This window comes from Sebastes fasciatus, chromosome 13, assembly GCF_043250625.1.
Source record: "Sebastes fasciatus isolate fSebFas1 chromosome 13, fSebFas1.pri, whole genome shotgun sequence".
In the NCBI taxonomy this organism is placed as follows: domain Eukaryota; kingdom Metazoa; phylum Chordata; class Actinopteri; order Perciformes; family Sebastidae; genus Sebastes; species Sebastes fasciatus.
The window spans coordinates 15252579-15277014 of NC_133807.1; the positions used below are offsets into that span (position 1 = coordinate 15252579).

At 40.4% G+C, this 24436-nt stretch overlaps 1 protein-coding gene across 2 annotated transcripts; it reads right to left on the reverse strand.

Moving 5' to 3' along the window:
- Positions 1-12599: 12599 nt before the first annotated feature.
- On the reverse strand, positions 12600-24224 carry LOC141780494 (uncharacterized). 2 transcript variants are annotated; one of them, XM_074655758.1, is made up of 10 exons: positions 24115-24224; positions 22836-22904; positions 22564-22677; positions 20181-20457; positions 18894-20120; positions 18058-18143; positions 17825-17919; positions 16672-16768; positions 13748-15740; positions 12600-12668 (listed from the first exon to the last, which is right to left on the reverse strand). In XM_074655758.1, exons 2-9 carry the CDS (start codon positions 22857-22859, stop codon positions 15462-15464), a joined length of 2199 nt encoding a protein of 732 aa, XP_074511859.1. In that variant the 5' UTR covers positions 22860-22904; positions 24115-24224; the 3' UTR covers positions 12600-12668; positions 13748-15461. The 2 variants fall into 2 exon arrangements, with proteins under 2 accessions (XP_074511859.1, XP_074511858.1); XM_074655757.1 differs by having other exon boundaries at positions 18894-20457.
- Positions 24225-24436: the final 212 nt, after the last annotated feature.

Sequence of the window (24436 nt, forward strand, 5' to 3'; positions counted from 1 at the left end):
TGTGCTGAACTCCTGATTGATAAGTTTTGATGACGGAAAGCGTCGCCTGCTGTTGTGTTTAATGAAAGAGCTGCAGGTTTTGGAGGTTTTTTGGGCCGACGGGGGAGTCTTCCTGCAGGGTGGGTTACTGGTTTAGCTCCATGTAACCAGTAAAATACAGCTGATGTGTCCCAGCCACCCTGAAGATTTTCTTTTACCTCCTGTTAAACTTTTATTTTTCTCTTACCACATGGATTCACTCTGTTCTAATCCGTGACTATTTTATAGAGATTTATCTCAAGTACTTTATGTTCATTTCCTCTGTTGAAATTTGTATTTATATGATTAATAAAACAAGATATCTGCTTTCCGTGGTTTCATCTCTCACTGCTGACTGTGTTTTTACTGTAAGAGCTAAAAAACTTGGGGTTCCCAAAAAAAAACATTAACTCGTCTTTGCATATAAGTGAGACTGAAGATAGGAGGAAGGATGTGGTCGCAGCTGAGCTGCTGTTTCTCATCAGTCGATGTGTGATCGACCCCAAGTGTCCTAACTTGACACGAGTGCTGTTAAAGAGGAAGTGTGGAGTTATGTTCAATGACTCAAAAAGAGGATTCAAGAGCTGCTGCTAAAAAGGTTGTAAGAACAAACCACATTTTGTCAAAAAAAGTGAATCATGGAGCCTTAAAGGTACTGTTTGTAACTTCGTAGAGCGAGCACAAGCGTGAGCGCGAGCAACAGGACGCTGACTTTCATTGACTTAACGGCCACAGGTGTCGCTGTTAACAAGCAATTTCTGATTCTTATTTAGAGTCCCTTTAAAGAGCCACTGAAGACAATATTATATTACAAGAGTGAGTCAATCAAGTGAACCCAAATCAGACCTTTTACTGAAGTAAAAGTACCACTACATTAATGTACAAATACTCCTCAACATGTCCTGCATTCAAAATCTTATTCAGGTACAATACAGAAATATTATCAGGAAAATGTTCTTTATGCTTTCCAGTGTTATATGTCTTAATAAGTGCAGCATTTTGGTTATAGTTGCATACTTTACAAAAAGGTTGGAAACCACTAGTTTAATGTATTTTTATTTATTTTATACAATTTATTATGTTTTTTTATATGAAATCTTAATCCTAAAAGTAACTAAAGCTGTCAATTAGATGTTATTTAGTAGAAGCAAAGAACTTATATTGCCAAGAAGTGAAAGTCAATTGTTCGTTCCATTGCAACATCAGCGCCCGGCAGCAGAGCTACGCAACAAAGTGCCGTACAAAAGTAAAACTAAATTATTTCTATTTTATTGTCATATTCTACCGAAATGGCCTGTGTTGAACAATGAAATATTATAAATATAATAAGCGTTTTATGGCAGCTGTCGTCAAAAAAACTGAAGTTTTGTCTCTTTGCTTCTATACTCGTTGGTAAAAGTATAAAGTGGCATAAAAAGGAAATACTCAAGTAAAGTACCCCAAAATTGTACTTAAGCAGAGTGCTTGAGTAAAAGTACTTTCCGTGTTCAAAATAAAATACTCTGCTAACAAGTTAACCGCAAACTTAAAGAGTAAAACCAAATTCTTCAATGACAGGAAATAATGCAGAGCACTTCAAAGTAAAGTTCACCCCTCCCTCCCTCTGTAACAAACTTTCATTTTTACTTGTCAGCGTGTCCTTCCTGCTCTCAGCCTGATGTTTCTGTGAACAGGATGTACTAGTGATGTGTGTTTCCCCCTCATGATGCAACACCCGGGTTCTTGACCTCCTGCCACCTGCCACACAACACTGACAGTTGAAGGGAACAACACATGGGAGAGTTTTTTTATTACTCTGGCTGCCTGAATATACAGTGTATATATATATATATATATATATATATATATATATATATACACAGTATATGTGTGTGTGTGTGTGTGTGTGTTGTTTGGTGTTGAGGGGAAAAGCCAAGTGAGTCTCCTCTGCAGCATGTGGCTCTACACGGTGTTGATGACATGTTAATGATAAATAGAAAAGAACTACACTAGTACAATTACACAGTACAAGTCTGGTGATATTCCAGATATTCTAGTATAGTGTGTGTATCACAGCCTGATATCTCTTCGTCCTCTGAGCCATAGAACTCCATTAAAACTCATCAATGAGCCTCACTGTGTCACTGGGTGACATGTTCCTTCATCACCATGTACACACACACTGTAGTTTATTCTGACTCAATCCCACATACACCATCCTGCTGCCACTAATACTCTCTAGAGCACCACATGTGGATTAATACGCCACTGAAAATAGTCCCCATCAAAGTCACCATTTCCACCTGTTTGTTTGATAAATCCTCCAGTGACTTGAAAAATTATCTTTTAAGATGACAAACATCATACATGTGATTCATGGCGCAATTCAAACAGGATCAAAAAAATAGTTCTCACTCGCCGTTGATTACCGTTCATATTTTTTCTGAAATAAGGTCCCATGGGGTCCACCGGAAGGGGTGGGAATTCACCTTTCTATTTAGAAACAGACTAACGCGTTGGTTTGAGTCAAGTTCCCAGGAAGAGCGCTGGACTTTGAAGCAAATTTTCAAAGTGGCCAAAAGGCGGTATTACAACTTCCGCGTACATGAAGTGATGTCATTGAGCCCAAAAAGACTTTTCCCATAGACTTACAACAGGAAAGAGAAGTCTGTAACTGATCAGTTTTTTAGTGGTAAATCAACTTTCCAGTATGAACACTTGAATAGCCCTTATTTAAATCATTAGGTCATAAAAGTTGTAAAATGCACTAATAGCCAAATCCAGAGTTCTTTTCCTTCCTCCGTTCATGTGAATGAGACCCAGACCGAGACTGGAGCAAGGGCTGGGAGGCAGTGTTAAAGAAAACGCTGCTGCACCTGCTCTATGGGTCCTATGGATGTGGAATGACGGCGGTCGAGCCATTTTGGCTTCATGTGCCACTGAGCAGCTCTCATAGGAATGAACGGGTGCACGCCTATAACGCTGTATCCAGTTCTCTTTATACATCCGTGGTTTGAGTCTGAGATTTGTTTAACAAAAATGTTGAATAATATCCGACTCTATCCTTTATAAAGGGTTTAGAAGTTGTATTAAAGTTTACTGGAATATAATACTGCAATACTGGAACTGAAAGGTTTTATGTTTGCTGTTAAGTTATATCATAAGTTAATATCATTTTTATTATTATTAATAATAACAATATTTAAAGTGGCTGATCACAGAAACTCAAAATTAACAAATAAAAAGTGTCACAGCACTGAACTGGAGTGTTTGACAGCTGATTTATGGGACATGTAGTGCAAAAAACCGTTACAACAATGAGCAGCAAATCAATAACATTTAAATGTAAAAAAAAAAGGATTAAAGCAGGTTACCTTCTCTCTGCAGGATTTATTGACATATGAAAAACAGTACAGGGCTGAGTGTCACCCCCTACAGGTTGAGCGTCTCGTCAGCATGAGACTCTGTGTTGCTCTCTGCCGCAGGTGAAGTCGGAATGATGGAGCTCCGAGACGTGCAGCTGAGAGCCGACGCGGGCCAGTCCCGCCCGGAGGAGATGGAGGCTACAGAACGAGAGGGGGGAACATAAAAGGCTTTAAAATGTAAACTTACAACCTACCTGTTCAACCAGGCTTTTGATTAACAATGGTTTATAGACATTATTTATATTATTTGATTCACTTACTTTATTGTATTTAAGTTGTAAAATTGTATTCTATTTTATTGTTATTATAGTAATCAATTACTGATCTCGTCTACTTTCCAGGCAAGGCGCAGTTCATCTGGAACGAGCCTAGTCCTCGTGGAGAGCAAAAGAGGCGGAATACATTGGCTGAAATGCAACCTGGGAACCCACCGGCTATCGTCTGACGATGATTGGGTTTTTTATTGGTTTAAAATTAGCTTGTAAACTGGCTACTGGTGAAAGAAGCTGGTCGTACACGTCATCTCTCAACTCCAACTGCAGTCGCAACTAAAAGTATGACTTTTAAAGGGTTAGTTTGGATTCCATAAAATTCAATTAAACATAATAACACAAACAAACTAACCAATCAAGGCAACGGTAGACCAGCGACTCCCGATGTACATTGCTTAGCCTCCGTGCTGGTACTCCTGTCTGTTTCTCTAAACTCCATCTACAGATTATAAAATGACTATGGAGAAGTAGCTCATACAACCACACTGAGAAACACAGCAACTACCGGTATCCCTTTAAGCTCAGTGAAAATGAAAAGAGGCAGACTGAGTTTAACTCGGCCCTCAGCGTGTCGTTTTGAAAATGCAGCGATCAGTAGGACTTGTTCAGACAGGAATCACAACACACTGAGCTGAGCGCTACATGGACGTCGTTAGATTGTGGGAGGAGACCCAGAGAGGCATGGGGAGAACTGTCACACTTTTACCTTTGTGTGTGTGTGTGTGTGTGTGTGTGTGTGTGTGTGTGTGTGTGTGTGCGTGTGTGTGCGTGCGTGTGTACGACTCACCTGAGCGGCTGCTCTGGGAACTCTTGGCACTGTGGGGTTGATGAACCCCTAGAGAAACAGCAGGTTTGTGGGACAGGGAGCGCTTGACCATGTCTTTAGTTTTGTACACGCCTGCAGCCATCAGAGGAACAGAGCAGCAACATGTGACCAGGGTTAACAACAACCGCCCCAAACCCCACCAGCTATGTCTTACCTTGACATTTTCAGCTCACAGCCAAAGTACACTGAATGACATTTCACTTCTTCATGTTTCACATGAACCAGCCAGGCTTTTGTTTTTAGTTTTTAGTAAAGCTAAAGCTGCGGACAGCTCATATAATAACATGATAATAACATATCATAATAATAACAATAATAATAATAATAATATAGAAACACCTTCATAATTGTTATGAATATTGTTATAAATTTACCGTCTTTGGTAGTGATTGTAGGTAGTTTAGTTTCTATATTTCTGATGGCAGGTGAGTACAGGCGACCTTTGTAAATATTCCCATCCTGTCCGAGGACATCAACCTCCGACTAACCAGTCAACACACACACACACACACACACACACACACACAAAAAGAGAGAGCAGTTAATGGTTAGCAGAGAGCAGCCGGTAACATTTGATAGAGTATTTTTTCATACTGTACATTCCTCTGGGATGAATTTGTACTCTTATACTTTACTTAAGTAAAAGTAGCACAGTGCAACAGTGTACAAATATCTCATTACAAGTAAAAGTCCTGCATTCACAATCTTATTTAAAGTTGCAGTTCAACCCAAAATCAAAAATACATATTTTTCCTCTTACTTCTAGTGTTATTTATCACACTGGCGGGATAGCAAAGTTAACGTGATAATAACATGTCGACGCAAATTCGTTTCAACGCCACTAATGTCTTTAACATGTTAACGCAATCAATTTTTCTGAGGTTGTAGTGTAGTGAGCTAGTATGAAGATAGCGAAGATGAAGATACCTAGTGAAGATACCAGTGTCATATGAAACTAAAAAACCTACGGAATCCATTGGTACCAACCATGTCATACAAGCTTGTTGTAAAGAAGGCTAAAAGACAAAAACGGGTCTATTGTGGGTCTCAGAGGGTTAAAGCTTTAGATAAATAGCGTCACTCTGATTCTTGCTGTGATGTATACTGGAACTTTACATCAGAATATAAAGGTGGATAAACTTATGTGTCACACCTGAAGGACTCCAGGCATGTCAGTCTGGGTGTGGGGATCCATGTACAGGCCGCTGCGTCGCTGGCTGGCCGAGCTGACCGTGTGACTCCCCCCGCTGTTCCGCGACGAAGGCAGGTGAGTGTAGTCCGACAGCTTATAGATCTGCTTGCTGCTCGCTCAAACAGAAACATCACAAAACGAGAACATAGAAACTGTGAGTCTGCAGCATCTCTTTTTTAAAGACAAGATCAATAGGAGGGAAAATAACTGCTGTTTACATTCCTGCAATTAAAATGCAAATATGTATTTCTAGTCAGTACTTCTATTGTTGTAGATGCTGTTTCTCATGCTCTTATTATAATAATTCAATAATAATGCACTTTATTTATAGAGCACAAAACAAAGTACAAAGAGCTTTACAGAGAGAAAATGAAATAAAATACTTTCACATGTCCTAATTCATTTCCTGTGTCTTATTTGCTGTTGAAACAACACAGTTTCCCCCACAGCTATTATTAAAGTGTCATCTTGTCTTAAACCTAATTTCAGAAAAGATTAATATTACAGCTTAATATTACAGGCAGGTGGGTAATAAAATATTTCCCCATAAAATGTGTCATCCTGCATTTAAACCACGGGCAAATTACAGTAACACACACTGATATGCTGCAGGAATAGCATCACTACTGACGGACTGGGAATTATTTTAATATCAGTGTTATTTAGTGGTACTTATTAAGCTGTAATTTAATTATTAACACACATTTAACTACTTAAATGTCTCTCTCAGTGTCATTAGGCCACTTTTACAGTAAGATATTTACTGGTATCTGCAGGAGTGTTAAATCCCAGAGCTCCAGACAGGATTAAGATAACTGATCAGTGCAGGTAATAGTGAAATCACTCCACCTCCTCTACAGAGCTTTAGACTCCAACATCTAACACTCTGCCTCAGGTACTGAGAAACCAACAGATGCACTGATGAAACTTTGTACAGAGTTTCAAGATTCACCTATATGACATAGAATTGATGTTTATGGTCCTATTTATTTGAGTGAATTACTTCAGGACTCTTGTGCCCCCTGTTGGTGAACAGAGGACACAGCATATAAAGTGAGAGGAGGTAAACTCACGGCTTGATGGACTTGCGTGAGGGAAATCCAGAAGTCGGCTGTTTCACCAGACGCCTTTTATTGCCACAAACATACAAGAGCAGATTAGTTTAGAGAGCAGATGAGTGATATTTAAGGGTATAAAGTCAATTTATTTTGTAATCTGAGGAATAATACAAAAATAAAAGACAAAGGAATATAAATAGTAAGGCTGTCAATCGATTAAAATATTCAATCGTGATTAATCGCATGATTTTCCATAGTTAATCGCGCTTAATTGCAAATTAATAGCACTTTTTTTTTATCTGTACAAGATGTATCGTAAAGGGAGATTTGTCTAGTATTTAATACTCTTATCAACATGGGAGCGGACAAATCAGCTTGCTATATGCAAATATCGGTATATATTTATTATTGAAAATCAATTAACTACACAAAACAATGACAAATATTGTCCAGAAACCCTCACAGGTACTGCATTTAGTATAAAAAATATTCAAATCATAACATGGCAAACTGCAGCCCAACAGGCAACAACAGCTGTCAGTGTGTCAGTGTGCTGACTTGACTATGACTTGCCCCAAACTGCATGTGATTATCATAAAGTGGGCTGGTCTGTAAAGGGGAGACTCGTGGGTACCCATAGAACCCATTTTCATTCACATATCTTGAGGTCAGAGGTCTTTGAAAATGGCCATGCCAGTGTTTCTTCACCAAAATTTAGCGCAAGTTTGGAGCGTTATTTAGCATACTTTGTCACAAGCCAGTATGACATGGTTGGTATCGATGGATTCCTAGTTTACCTTGGGTTTTATAGTTTCATACAATGCCAGTATCTTCACTCTAACTTTAAAACTGAGCCTGCTACAACCTAAAAATCGCAAATTGCGTTAAAGCATTATTATCGCGTTAACTTTGACAGCACTAATTAATAGCAAATATCTTTAACTCTGGATAAATACCCGGTGTTTTCTTAGCAGAAGCAATATAAATAATTTTTAAATAAATAAAATCATTTTTAAATAAATAAAATCATTTTTAAATAATTATTTTGATACATTATTATATATTTTGAACCTCTTCAAGGTGATGCAGGACCCCGACATGAAGGAATAACACAATAATGAGCTGCTCGCTGTACATAATCTGTGAAATGTTATCAGTATTGACTCACTGTCCGAAGGTGTGCATGATAACAGGTCGGTCACAGGAGAGGCAGTGAAATCCGTCCACGAGTTGTCTGGAAATAAAAAACAAAGACAGCTGACTTTAGTATGTAACACCCATGAGGAGGTATGAGATGTGATACGCCCGGACTGACTGCTTAATAGACTATAATTAATAACACATATCAGGCAAATGCTTTTATTAAAGTGTGATACAAGATTGAGTAAAAATGGCATCGGAGTGGAAAAGTCACAACAAAGGAGCGTTCAAGATGCTGTTAACTTTGGAGGTTTTGGTGGTATATGATATTGAAGTAGTCAGTAGACCTCAGTAGACTACTGCGGGAATATTACCATATAGTATAGGAGGTGTAGCTTTGCTCCTGGGTGCTGATGATGCAATGGAACGAACACTTGACTTTCACTTCTTTGCAATATACAGTTCATTCTTTGATATTATTATGTACTACAAGTTCTACTTCAATCCATGAAGAAAAACTTGAGACACCAGCAGCGTCAGCAAAAGATTCATGTAACATTAAACTGAAACAGGTTGCACCAAACAAACTAGTACTCATGTAGAGATTAGTGGTTACTAACTATTCACACCAAGTAACTGACAGGTGGAACTGTGACATAGCTGACTGACAAAGCTAACGTAAGCTTGCTAATATATTACCTGTTGAGAGTGAAGAGTAAAAAGAGGAAATATGGAATACGGTTGACTTATAATGCCTGACACTTGATTGCAATACTGTCTGATAATGATGTCAATTTTAAATTCACAGAAATAACATAATATGCCTCAAGTTACAAAACACCATGCCAATAATACAGTATTTGACTAAATTATCAAATAATAATAAAAAAGAATAATAAAGATTTCTCCATGTATGCAGACAGAAATAAAACAAACTTTTACAAAGGATTGGCTATATTAATGTCGAAATGTTCCTTTGAATAAATGCCTGTTGAATCACTGAAGGAGGTAACACAATGGGGATAGAACCCACTAATGAAAGTACTGCAATATTTATATATTTGCAGTATTATGAACTGGGTGTCTGTGGTGACATTCATGGAAGTAAATGCTTTTATGCTGCATTAAGGCATGGTCACACATGCGCTAATGCAGGCGAATGACCATCGCCTGCCGATGCAATATTCGTGCTGAAAGTTCAGATGTGAATTTGCTTCGCAACCGGAAAGCAAACGTTTTTTCGCCCCTTCGCTCGCATAGAATGGGAGTGAATTACATGCATGTGTGACGGTGCCTTTACAGTTTTTCTCCGTTGTATACACACAAAAAATTTAACTATCCACACAATTCTGAAAACTTTAATCTCATGTATCAACAAAAATACTCCAGACTGCTAAACTCTGAGCACAATTCCATTGTTTTCACTGAAATAGAAATTCTAATTCAACCTTTAAGTTTGATGTGTTGATTGTTATGTTACAGCTTGTGATGCTTCTGTTTACATACATAATTAATTGCTTTTAATTGAATTCAAGAGTCAAAGTCTGTCTCTCCAGCTGAGACATTTTTTAAAGTTTTAATGGTACAACCTGATTTAGTAAATCATTGGTTTGAAACTAGCAGGTAGTTACTGAGAACTTAGGATTTAACACAGATACTTATGTGGCATTCACACCAAGAGCAAAGCGAATTTTCTCCTCGCACCCTCACGAGTTGGACCGCCGGTATAATTTGTGTTCATTTGCGTCACTCGTGCCGGAGAAGAGAAGGGGCTTGTCTCCATAGATACCAACAACTCTTCTTTCCGGCATTTCCTCCATCAACCATGGAAGAAATAACCACTGTTGCTGCTTTATACACTGTCGTGTCTGGGTGCATAACATCACCCAGCAGCGAGCTGTATTCACATACAGTACCATTGCACTGACTGTATCTAGCAATCCACATGTCGCTACTACGGTATGAACCCAAAATAAACAGTTATTGCTGTGATTTAGGTGCAATAAACAGATCAAAAGGATGCTGAAATAACTACATAATGATGCCGATTTATAAAAAGTCTGAATTCATGTTTTGTCAGGTCTGTCCGCAAGACGACAAGCAAACAACTTTTAAAATGATTGTTTTCTGAATGGAGTTCAGATCGATCAGTGCCAGGCTATGCAGCTGCTCCATCAACACTCAAGATAAAGTCATCTAGTCATAAATACAAATATGATACACTATCGTAGCTCTGGGTGACCACAGACAGCTAAAATATGTTTTTCCTCCATTTCTGATTCAACAACGTCAGGACGTCACTGACGACTGGATGAGAATCTCACCGCTGATGGGCTTTTTGCGAATTTGCCTCTTTGCATTGACTTTGTAAGTTATCACGCCGTGCGAAAAGTTCGCTTCGCTCTTGGTGTGAATACACCATTAGTGATGGAGTTATGAGTAGCTGGAGCAACACAATCAAAAGCAGTGTGATGTCAACACTTACTTTCTGATACCAGCAGCGCCCTCGTGCTGTGGAGCTTCCTGAGCCCTCAGTTTCTGTTGGATGCTCTTCCAGCGACCCTCCAGCTGCTTCTTCACAGATTCCAACTCAATCCTGTTCAACTGCAGAGAGATCAGAGGTCAAAAATCACGTCACAGATGACCTAAGACCAAACTCTCACATCTATCACTGGGATGTTACTGACCTTATTCTCCATCTCTGTGGAGATTCTGTCAATGATTTTGTGCCAGTCCTGCTCCTGTTCGGTCACCTTGTTCAGCACCTCGTGGAACATGGCATAGAGCTGCTCTATCGCAGAGTCAAACTGCATACAGGTCACTTTATCACTTTTATCTGCATTCTTCTGGTGTCAGGAGACAACAAGAATTAGTTCAGAATAAGCAGGATATAAAGACACTAAAATTAAATATCGGAAACTTCCCAGATGGAGTACACACATTAATATAGTCAACTTCATTTCATTGATACAAGTAGCCTGTGAATCCAAGACTTGGCGTGCAGATTACATTTTTCATTTATTCATTTAGCAGATGTTGCACCAAGGACGTCTTTTTCTACAGCAGCAACAACAAAACTGAAGGAGGCCACTGTTTATCATGTGTGGATAACTTATCAATTACATCCATAGTCTCATTGTGCAACACAGCTTCTTTTATAACCTTCTGTTACTCTGGTAGCCCTTAGATACAAACCTAAAACAGATTTATATGGGCGCTTTCACAAGCCAACATTTATTCCGTTTTAATCAAACTCTGGTGCAGATCGTTTACGAAGTTCGCAGTAATCGTACTCTGGTGCAGACAAAAACAACCAAGCAAACCAAAAACGCAGGCTGCCTGTGTGGGCATTTTTTGAGATGGACACAGGTAAACGAAGAGGTTAACATGAGTGGGGGAGGACGGACTGATGCTTGCTTGACTTCTGGGCCAAAGAGAACATACAGAATACTAGAAGTGCACTCGGAGAGCGCAGACCTCCGCCAAGGCAGGTTTCGTGAACACGGGATCAGTTACACTGCGCATGTCTTAAAGCCTGTGGTGTTAATGCACAGGCTGAGCGGAATTATTAAAAAAAAATCCTGAAGCCGGATCATGATCCGGATCGCCACCAAAATCTAATGGATTGTTCAATGTGCCACACCCCACCCCAAGGGAAGGGATTCGTGGTCACAGTAGATCAGAGACGAGTCAAAGTGCAACAAGACTCAGTCAAAACCGAGTATATGGCTAGACCGTGTATGGTCAGTCTGTGAATTTGTGGCTAGATTGTGACACAAACAGTCAGTGGTCATGTCTATAATGTTAAATCCAGCGGTACATCTCCACCAGGTCCGGCAATGACACTAGGGGGACGTGCTGCTCCACTCAACTGGCCAATCAAGCGGTGACGTACCCTATCGTTGAAAGTACCTGATTGGTCCCTGGTTTTGTGCTTGCCGTTTCAAACAGGAAACGACATGGCGGTCTGCTCGTACACTTTCTGTTATTCCGTCTCGAAACAATCCACCAAAATCTACTCATTTTCATTTTAGAACTAGATCGCCTAATTTCACAGCTGTGTCCAAGTTTTGTGTGCTGCAGGTGTCTCACTGGATGGGCTCATTTGCATAAAGGACCGTTCCCGCCTTTTCATTTTGAAAGAGCAGCGGCCAATGAGGAAACTCCAACACTCGGGCGACCAATCGCATAACTTCAGTCACTCGGTGACAGACTTTTGCGTTTGTAGGGCAGGCCCTCTCCAGTCCAGCCAAAAACTTTGACAGCAACATTTCAAAGTCCAGGATTCCCTGCATAGAGATGGCAGCTCTCAAGACGGAAAACATAAATGTACTCCTTCTTACACGCCCCTCAGCAAATAAATCTTTATTTGGCCCACTTTAATTTGTGCACTGTGAAACCAAACCAGACTAAATAGAAAAATAACCAAAAGTATCAATTGGACTATGGCTTGTGAAAGCGCCCAAAATCTACTTTATTATCAAATGAATAAAAAGAAATAAACATCTGTACAGATTGTAAAGCCTCCTGAGGCAAATTTGTGATATTGGGCTATACAAATAAAATTGACTTGACATATTGCAGATATACAGTATAGGCCTATGTCTCCACCATACCTGTAAAACTAATCTAATCCAATCACTAACATGATCCTCCCTCCTCTCAGCACATATTACACATAGTACAGACCTGTCTGACTCTTTCTTGTTCTATCCACAGAAAGTTTTCTTGCAGCTCTTCCGTCGTCTTGTACAGCTCCTGTGGAAACCAGAGCAGCCATATTAAGCAATAATTAACAGGAGAGGACAGCAGAAATACATAATTCTGGTACACAAAGTTAAACTTATTTTTCAGACTTTCCTTTTGTCTTCTTGTAAATTACTGGCTACTTTTACTTCTTCAGGACGTAAACAAGTCAATATTGTTTAGTTTTAACGGGTCAAAAGCCTGTGAACCACTAATATTCTGTCATGAGTGGATGGATGATTAGAGTTTGTGCATATTTTCAGTATCAGTATCATTATTACAACAAACACCTTGTTTAAAGTAATACAAGTATGTGATGATTGATTATTATTACACTGTCAAGCCAATTAGTTGGACGTTTTAACTAGGGCTGTCAAAGTTAAAGCGGTAACGCGTTAATGCAATTGATCTTCCGGAGGATGTAGCAGGCTCAGTTTTAAAAGCCAGAGTGAAGATACTGGCATCATATTACATTAGAAAACCTAAGGAATCCATTGGTACCAACCATGTCATACTAGCTTGTCGCGAAGGAGGCTAAATAACGCTCCAAACTTATGCTAAATTTTGGCGAGGAAAAACTGGCATGGCAATTTTCAAAGAGGTTCCTTGACCTCTGACCTCAAGGTATGTGAGTGAAAATGGGTTCTATTGGGTACCAACAAGTCTCCCCTTTACAGACATGCCCACTTTATGATAATCACATGCAGTTTGGGGTAAGTCATAGTCAAGTCAGCACACTGACACACTGACAGCTGTTGTTGCCTGTTGGGCTGCAGTTCCATGTTATGATTTGAGCATATTCTTTTAAGCTAAATGCAGTACCTGTGAGGGTCTCTCAACAATATTTGTCATTGTTCTGTGTTGTTAATTGATTTCCAATAATAAATATATACTTACATTTGCATAAAGCAGCATATTTTGCCCACTCCCACAAAATGTGCGATTAATTTGCGATTAATCACCATCTATTGACAGCCCTAGTTTTAACATTTTGAAAAGTTAGTACATCATCTGACAGTAATCATGAGTCAAAATGGAAATATATATAGTTAAGAAAATACAGAGACAAAGCAAGTTGTTTGTTTGTTTACCTCTATGTGGCTCTGTTTCTGTCTGTTGTCGTCTTGTAGACATCTGGTGGTTTCTTGCAGCTTTTCACAGTCGACTTGAAGCTGCAGGATCTCCTCCTTCACATCGCTCCCCAGCTCCACATTCTGAGACACAAACACCTATATACACAATTAAACACACACAGTCATGTCAAATACATAGTCGTCACAGCTCACGATCAGTTTTCTGAGAGTGAATGCATCAGTAAATAAATATGCACACATGAATTTACACACACACACACACACACACACACACACACACACACACACAGTTATACATTACAAACACAAATTTTTGGGTCTCATGTATAAACTGTAGTATTTCAGGGGAAACTAGTAAATACGTGGGAATGCTGACAGCTGAAATTAATTGTAAAGCATTGATGAAAAAACAGAACTGAAAACATTTGTAAAAAATGCAGAGTGGGTTAGTATCTCCAGAGGAAGCGGTGTGAAGTCTGCTAAATGTGATGTCACTTTAGTCAGTGTCAGTTAGACTACAAGTTAAAATGAGAAAAAAATCTGGAGGTGTGGAGTTAGAAAGAAATGATCTGCCCACTTGGTGTGAAGCCTGCTGCTCATCTCTGCTGCAGGGTACGTTAGCCACTACTAGCATACTAACTGTCCGCGGCCGAGTTGCATTTTGAGTAATGTAGATGCAAGGTTTTGATAAGGAAGAAGAATGTGTGAAAAAGATGACATCTCTGGTTCTCTGCATCGATTTAGATCCTTTTTTTTTTATTATTTTAAACTGTCTATCATGAGTGTGATAGTGTTACATGAGTGTGATGCTGAATCAGTGGGGTACCCTTTTATAGTGCTCATGACAACTGGGCAGAGGAAGATCATGTGATATTATCAAAAGCTCAAGAACAACTACTGACTGGACCTTTAGGTGAGACTGTTTTTGTCCTCTATTTCCTCCCACACTCCAAAGACACACAGGTGACGTATTTTTGTAGGCCAACCAGGAAGTTAGCATCGCCCTGGTTCCCTCAACAAAAAGCCAATGGGATTGTTCCATTGTTTCTTTTTTATTATTGCAGAAAATAAGCTCTGTGGCAAACAAACATTTATGATACTTACACGTTTTGTTCAGCAAGATAATCTTCACAAATGAACACCACTGTTATGATTTTTGAATTGTGAATGCAATCGCCAGAAGTAAAAAGCTAACGTTAGGCTATATACGAGCTACAGCACAGTCGCATGAGCGCGAGTATACACACAACGAGGCTGTGAAGGAGGACAAGTCGGCGTGATGACGTTTAGTAGTCTCATTTAGCCACTTGTTAGCAACCGCCTTTTTTAAGACACAAACGCTTCGAAATTCCCCAGTGGGGTATTTACTGACGTATTTTATAATGTAAAACGAAACTTTAAAATCTTGTAATCTTGTGTTAACCACAGATCTTATTTCAGACATTTAACTTAAAACCCATTCAAAAAACCCATTAACGTCCAGACAAGGGAACAGGAAGTGCTAAAATGCTAACTAATTTCCGTGTTTTAGGACTCATTCCTGTAGCACTCTATAGTGGTAATGTGTATCACGTTTGGACACTAACAGAGTTCACAGTATTTGTCTACAGTGCAGCGCTCCTTATGGAGGTTTTAGTGGACCTGTTCTTGGCAGTAAATGGGGTGAATCAGCTCTGAGTTTACACACATCTGACTGTCTTGTGCTGCAGATTTAACTTGCCTCTCTGTCCTTCAGTGGCCCTGTTGTGGCTCCAGTCTGCTGCTGGAGAAGGCTGTTCACTGAGTCCTGCAGCTCCTCATAGTGCTGGAACAGAATGCTGAACCGCCTGCCAGTGTCCACTATGCTGTGTCTGGAAGCTGACCTCTCTTTCCTCTGAGAGAGGCCCTGGATATCATCGCTCTCATCCTGCCCAGCCTCGGAGAGGTTGAGAGTCAGTTGAGAGGTCAAGGACTGCATCACGTCGTCCAACATGCCTCGCAGGTTGTCCAGCTGAGGTCAGAGAGCAAAGAACTGAGATTAGACTGATGGATGTCAGGCTCATACTGGGCTTTTATTAAAAACTAGACACTCTTTGGTCTATTCTACAGTTTTCACTGCTGATATGATGGCTTGTGATTCAAACTAATTTAGGTTTAGCACACGGGGAGGGCTGTTTTGTCATTGTCAGGCCACTTTCTTACAAAACCGCTGTTGGACCACATTTCTGAAAATAAAGTAACATATGGAAGCTGCCACCTGCAGCCAATAAGTGTTACAACTCAGCTTTTGGCACTAAAACTTAAAATGCTACATTTTATAAATTAGTTTGAATAAAATATATTTTTTCATTTATTTCTTATTCTAAAATATCTAAAAAGCGGGCCCAACATTAAACCTGAAATAACAGATTTTTGGGGCCATTTGAGTGCAGTGGAAACAAGCTTTAAACACAAGATTCAAATCTTGTTCACAGTTGACATTATGAATGTAAGTCTCTAGTTTGACTTTTTTTTGGTCTCCACCAACTCCTGAGGGAAATATTGTTCTCTTTAGCTGCTAAATGCTCCACTATGTTCACCACCTAGTCTCTAACTGTGTCCGTCTGCTGTTTGCTGCTGAGCAGGTAGTGAAACGTGTACCTGAGCAGGTAGTGAACAGTGGCTTTTACAGCATTTTCTCTGAAAACAGCGCTATGAGAGCAGTGCGATTGAACCACAACAGTAAAGTTGTGCTCCGATCAGATAAACGAATGTAAACTATAAAACCATAAATACACACAAATAACAGCAGTTATTTAAAGCTTCTGTTGTTAGTGTTTACAGGTTTGACAGGTAACGAGTTACAGGCCTGACAGTAATGCAGCAGGATAACAGTAGCTGTGTGTCGTTGTTTGTTGACTGTCCCCCTAACTGTCCCTCAGCAGCATGTCCTCCTGTCTGACCTGATCTTGTAGGTCTCGGTCTGTTGCTCTCCCCACAGTTAAAGCCTGTTTATCCTTCAGCTGAGTCACGTCCTCCTCCAGCTTCTGTATGGTAATCCTGCACATGATGGTACAAACATGAACACAGACCTACGCCTGACCCGATCTGAACGCTCACAAAGGGCTAAAATACAACACAACGTGATTATATACATGTGGAGAGGCACCCAATATTCAAATGATGCTCACATAACAAACATCTCAACGTGTTCAGTTTTTATATTCTGAAGAATCTGTCAAATAACTGCACTGGTGATAGGGCTATTTTTTTCATTTTCTCCACTATTCCACTGGAGCACAGAGTATATTATTAGTTGAAACTAAGCATGGGACGATATGAAAATTTCATGTCACGATTATCCTGTGCAAAATAAATATGATTCACAATATTATTCCGATTATCAACATATGCTTCAAATTCCACTAAAACATACTAGAATCACTTTACCTTACATTTTGTTAAGAAACGAATATTTTATTGCATCACAAATCAGGACACATCTTTTTGTAGTGAACATCTTTTTAGTGAAAAACAAACAAGTAAGTCTTAAGTAAGGTAATCATAAATCATAAGGTACCCCTTGCATAAATAAATGATAAATAAAAGCAGTAGCAAGTTAGCAAAACTGTATGAGTCTGTTCTTTCCTACATGACAACTCCTGTATTTTTAATTATATTTTTCACTTGTCTACCATGATAGTGAGCTGGACAGTCACACAGATTAATTCATACATATAAAAGTAAATATACACACACACTCACATTTACCAATTAATTAATGGCTACATTTATTTTTAATTGTAATAAAATATTTATAAATTTATCAAGTAATATATTTATTTATTTGTTCTTATTTTGGCAGGTTCCTTTCTCCATACAAAACATCTGTCAGACGATCAACATGTTTATCAGCAACTGTGAACAACCATTTACAGTGTTCTTCTAAACTCTGCCGCATCTTTCCTGCCTGCTTCAGTTTTTAAGGACGTTATGAAACAAACCGATAACGTGTTTTTGATAAATGTGGTTTGGATGATATTGTAAAAACTCAAACTGTTTGTCTGTTGCTGTAGAGACTGATCCCTCTCCCTGTGTGTTTCCACCTGTCTTTACCTGAGGTCGGACTTTGGCTGTCTGAGCTCCTTGCTTCCTGAAGCTGCCTCTGAGGTGGCTTTCATGTCTGGGCTCGTTAGGTTCATAAATTTGTCCTTGGACAGACACATTATATAATCAGAACCAGAACCAGAAAAGACAGAATGTGATACTGAGGAGTTTGTGCTGATAGTTTAAGAAAGTAGGAATGTCCTCTGGATAGTAAAAAAAGAGTTTGGTTTTTTCTCACCCACCTTTTCCCGGTCACTCATCAGGTTGTCAACTAAAGCTTTCAGCTGGTTCAGTTGATCCGTCAGGTTATTCGACTCATCAAATGAATCTAAATGAACAACATGACATCATTAGTCATCGGCTCTTATATATAAATCCCTCTTTGGACTGTTTCCTTCTTATCTGTGTAAATACATGTGTAAAGACAAAAATCAATATGGCCTGTGCTCTCACAATGTTCTACAGATGTTGGTTAGAACAGAATTAGGCAATAAAGTGTTTATATACACTGGAATAATGTACAGAAGGTCCTGAAAGTGTCAGAGCCGGTTACCATGGGGAAATTTAAGTCCATTTTAGAGGATCAAGAAAATGAAATAGCACTCTTGGTCAATGTGATTGCTCTTCAATTTTTTACTGAAATCGTTTTAAAATTGTTTTATGCATTACAACTGTTTTTTGTGTTGCATATTAACTGGATATTGTGCTCATTCACTTGTAGTGTGTGAAAGTTGTATTTGTCTGCTTGTATTGTTTGATTATTGTTGTAACAATGTTTGTGATGCCCTCTTGGCCAGTTCACTTTTGAAAAAGAGATTTTAATCTCAATGAGACTTTTACCTGGTTAAATAAAGGGGATATATATATATATATATATATATATATATATATATATATATATATATATATATATATATATATATATATATGTATGTGGCTGCCGTCTACAGTGTTCTCCATGGTGTACAGCGTACAACATGAGAAAATAGGGTCCAGGTTGAAACATTTTAGTTACCCTTTAAGTCAGTCAACACTCTATAGATGACTAAAGAGGCACAATCAGGGGATATAAACTTACCCTTGTTAGTGATGAGCTGTTTCAGTTGTGACTTGTCCACCTTTCCTTCCTCCACCGCCTCAACACAAACTTCCAGCTTGCTGAACCTCTCCTTCAGTTTGCCAATGTCCCTCAGGGCCTCCACCGTCTCCGAGTAGATCTCTGTGCTTCTGGCCTTGTGAGTCAGGGGCCTGCCGGCAGCCGTCAGGCGTGTGTTAGTCTGTCCTGTTGGCCCAGACAGCACTGAGGGAGCCCCTGTTGGCCCTGACAGCACTGAGGGTGAGGGAGCCCCTGTTGGCCCTGACAGCACTGAGGGTAAGGGAGTCCCTGTTGGCCCTGACAGCACTGAGGGTGAGGGAGCCCCTGTTGGCCCTGACAGCACTGAGGGTGAGGGAGCCCCTGTTGGCCCTGACAGCACTGAGGGTGAGGGAGCCCCTGTTGGCCCTGACAGCACTGAGGGTGAGGGAGCCCCTGTTGGCCCTGACAGCACTGAGGATGAGGGAGCCCCTGTTGGCCCTGACAGCACTGAGGGTGAGGGAGCCCCTGTTGGCCCTGTAAGCACTGAGGGTGAGGGAGCCCCTGTTGGCCCTGACAGCACTGAGGGTGAGGGAGCCCCTGTTGGCCCTGTAAGCACTGAGGGTGAGGGAGCCCCTGTTGGCCCTGTAAGCACTGAGGGTGAGGGAACCCCTGTTGGCCCTGACAGCACTGAGGGTGAGGGAGCCCCTGTTGGCCCTGACAGCACTGAGGGTGAGGGAGCCCCTGTTGGCCCTGTAAGCACTGAGGGTGAGGGAGCCCCTGTTGGCCCTGACAGCACTGAGGGTGAGGGAGCCCCTGTTGGCCCTGTAAGCACTGAGGGTGAGGGAGCCCCTGTTGGCCCTGACAGCACTGAGGGTGAGGGAGCCCCTGTTGGCCCTGTAAGCACTGAGGGTGAGGGAGCCCCTGTTGGCCCTGACAGCACTGAGGGTGAGGGAGCCCCTGTTGGCCCTGACAGCACTGAGGGTGAGGGAGCCCCTGTTGGCCCTGACAGCACTGAGGTTGTGGGAGCCCCTGTTGGCCCTGACAGCACTGAGGGAGCCTCTGTTGGCCCTGACAGCACTGAGGGAGCCTCTGTTGGCCCTGACAGCACTGAGGGAGCCCCTGTTGGCCCTGACAGCACTGAGGGTGAGGGAGCCCCTGTTGGCCCTGACAGCACTGAGGGTGAGGGAGCCCCTGTTGGCCCTGACAGCACTGAGGGAGCCCCTGTTGGACCTGACAGCACTGGGGGAGCCCCTGTTGGCCCTGACAGCACTGAGGGAGCCCCTGTTGGACCTGACAGCACTGGGGGAGCCCCTGTTGGCCCTGACAGCACTGAGGGAGCCTCTGTGGCTGTCCGGGCGTCCACCGAAATCTGTCCAGAAATGCTTGGAGCAGGAGGAGCTGCTGGCCTGACGGTATCGTCGACAGGGTGGGGGGAAGAGGGCGTGCTGCTATGAGAAGGTGCAGCGTTTAGAGCAGGGATGTTGCCTTTGAGAGATGACTTTTTTGGACCAGCTTTGACCGCTGTGACCGCTGCGACTGGATCAACAACCCCTGAACTTACAAGCTCCTGTAAAAAAGTAGAGACATAGTAAAGGACACAATCCACAGATTTCATTTTAGTTTACTGTTACCTTAATAGATTTTAATCCAAGTGTGTTTTTATCAGTCCGTTGGTTAAAAACAGATCACAAAATCTAAATTTATGTACAGCGATAAAATGATGAATCATGATTTGACTTCTACGTATTTATCTGAATGCTTGTCAGCTTTTCCACATAAACATGAAGTGTGATATATTTGAGTTCACGATTCACAACAACTATGGATACCTACATGATTTGTCTAAATCATAGACTATATAAGAAGTGGACGTGACCTCAACCATTGGTTTGTGGACTGAAGTCACAGAAGTGACACGAGAGGGTGGAGCTAAGTACAACTGAACGCTAAATAAGACATCTTTAGGAGATCAAAAAAGTTATAATTAACTTTCATGAACAGAAAACACACTGTGAAAGGGTTAGAGTTCTAAGACGAAAACACGGACAACTACCAGACCGGACAGCGACCTGTCAATTACAAGGTAGCCATGCCCTAAAGAAAACCCTGCTTAATGGTCTATTTGACTCTAAATAGGACCATCATTTACTAAATGTACATCACATTTAAGAAGAAACTAGCGATCGAGTCCATAAACTCATGTTTAAAATGTTTACTGTGGTAATAAATCAAGAGAGAAGTAGGATAATTTCCTCATAGACTTCTATACAATCAGACTTCTTTTTGCAACCAGAGGAGTCTACTCCTGCTGGCTATTAGAAAGAATGCAAGTTTAAGGCACTTCAGCATTGGCTTCACTTTTCAGACACGGAGGTAGCCCAAATGCCTGAAGGTGCCTTTGTACTGTGTTACAACAACCATTGTGTACATTTATTGCATGTCACACTGTGAGATGAGTCTAATAAAATTGTAGTTGCAGTCTGTGTCCGACACTGTGATATCAAAACGAGGCTGTTATATTGTGAGATAAATGTGTGGCGTGGCGCTTCGTGTTGTATTCTGATTGGATGGTTTGTAGACCTGGGTCGTAGCGGCAATCACATGGTGAGAATCAAGTTTCTGATGCTGTCTTTGGTCACCAAAGCTCGGAACCGACAGAGACTGTTTCTCTCACGACTGTCAACTTTTATCTCAAGACTTATACAAACCTATCCTTTAATGTCTGCAGTTTACCTCACCTGCATGTCTTTGGACTGTGAGAGGAAACCCGAGCAAACACAGGGGGATCATTAAAATACACCCAGAAAGGATCAGGGCTGAGATCTGAACCTTTATCTGTAAAGCTGTGTTCACACTACGAGCGACACCGCAACATCCTAGTAATTTTCAATAGAAGCTGGTGACATGTATGGAGGACGGAACCTGCCAAAATAAAAAACAAATTAAAAAATTATTTGATAAATAAATAAATGTCATTAAATGCAGCAAAAATAATATTCAAATTAAATATAGCCATTGGTTAATTGATAAAATGTGACATAAATTGATATTTCTGTTTTAGATTGCTAATTTAATTATTTATCTTTGTATTAAATCCCTTATTTATTTACTCTTCTGTTTAATGTTCCCTTTTGTTTATTTATGTATGTATTTATTTTTATGAATTTATTTATTTATTTTTGCATTTATTTCTTAATATTTTATATTTATTTTTAAATGTATTTATTTATGTATTTATGCATTTCTATCTGCACAATTTCTCCTTTGCATTCACCCCTCATTTATTTCTCCAAACTTATTTAGCAACGTTACTACGTCAACGAGCGCTTGAGGAACACTTAAATGGCAACTCAGCGATAACGTAGCTGGCCATGCTGGCCGTTTTGTTGCTTTTGTCGATGTAGGGGTGAACATAGCTGTAAGGCACGAGCTTCAACTACTGAACCAACAGTCCTGGTGGTGGATATGGAGGCTCAGAGGCAGCTGGCCTGTGAAAAAATGAGGCATTGTGGGTGTGGATTTCTGATTTATCACCACTAGGATCACCTTTAACCATGTGAGAAATATTTGTAATGCATAAACAAACTCAGTGCAGGTCAGGGGTTTCCCATCCCAGTCTGACACTGAAAGCAGGCTGGATTACAGCCTCTTAAAAACCATGTTTGGATCTCACCTGCTGCGGGTCTTCTCTCCCGCCTAGCAGCAGTGACTGCATTTCGTCCCAGGTCACACATTGACTCAGCTCCTCTGCGTCTGGATACTTTTGAAATGTGTCCATCATAGATCTCTGTCACGGTGACAACAGATGAGATCACACTTTAATCAGCATTTGGGGAAAAAACAGGTCATTGCAACAACTTTTGAAAATGTGGAAAAGAAAACAAAGAGGTTATTGTGTGACCAGATGCAGCCAGCAGTTTAAACAGTATGACAGAACAGACTCACCACAGCTTCCTCCAGAACGTCCATACGGTGGCAGCACTTGTCAACATCGGACTCCTTTCCTGCTTGAACCTTCAGGACACAACAGAGAGGGAATACCCTACTGCAAGAGTGTAATCTACACCTTGGGCGGTGTGTGGGGGGGGGGAGGGGGGGAGGCATGCCCCCCTTAAATCCTGTTATTTCCTTCCAATCAATATTACTGATAATGAATCATTAAAATCTCTCCACACTGTGTCCTCTGACTCTCTAGCCGCCATAGATTGATATGTTCATCTGAGTCAAATTCAGGCTATACACAGTACAGGGTGATAGCCAACCCTGTGATTGGTGGAAACTGTACCTGCAGCCTGAGAGGAAGACTTGTCTCCTCTGCATGTTTTACTTAATCTATATTTTTAGCTGCAGTCAATATTATTCTAAAAATATGCAAAATTTGAACATAAATAAAATATCAAATATGAGATAAGGCACTAAAGGGGAATGCTCTTTTTAGTGAGGAGACAGCAGTACATTGCTTTGCTCCCATGTTGGTACTCCTGTCTGTTTCTCCAAACTCCATCTACTGTAGGTAGTACACTGACTATGGAGAAGTAGCTCATACAACCACACTGAGAAACACCACAATTATCCCTTTTAGTAGGTCTGATGTATCAGTAATACAGCGATTCACACAGCATTTCTAGTTTTTTATTAGACTCTAATTAATTTGAAAAGCATGATAACTAAATTCACAATAATGTGTTCAACAGTATTTCAACAGGTTGCTGTTTCCTCAGAGGATGGAGAAGCAATGACTCAGGGAAACCAGGGCTACAACTAACAATTATTTTCTTCATATATAATATATACAATAATCTGCAGATTGTTTCCGCAATTAATCGATTCATCATTTGATCTGTAGAACGTCAGAAAATGGTGGGAAAAGCCCGGATGCCCAAGGTGACTCTTGTTTTGTCCAAAACCCAAAGATATATAATTTACCGTCACATAAGACAAAGAAAAGCAGAAAGCTGGAGCAGAGGATGATTGGCATTTGTGCTTGAAAAATAACTTAAACAATTAAACTGATTAGAAAAATAGTTGCAGGTTAATTTTGTGAAATCGACTAATATATCTCAGCTCTTAAATCTCAAAGTAGATCCCAAGATAAGTGTCTCTTTTTCATCCACAAACTAACTATATTAAAAACTTAAACTTATGTTAAAAATATTTGACTGTTATTATGTTACGGTTGCTACCAGTTCACAAAATAATTATTTAATCAGTAATTATCCCATACTGTCGGTTTGTGGCGGGGCTCCTTCAGATTGTCTTTTTGTTTGAGAGCTCCTTCAACTCTTTGTTCAGGTTGTCTTTTTGGTTGTGGAGCTCCTCAATGAGCTTCATGGCCTACAATTACAACAGACAGACACTTTAAGAAATCAATCATTGGACATAAAGTTTACTTGTTTTCTTCAACATGTATAATATCTAAAAAAAGTTTTTTATCACATAGATTTATGGCTCAAAAGACTCCCTGATCTCCCTGAGGGGTCTGAGGACAGCTTAAATTAAAGAAATGTCTCAGGAATCTGACCTTTGACCCGAATGAAAACAGACAG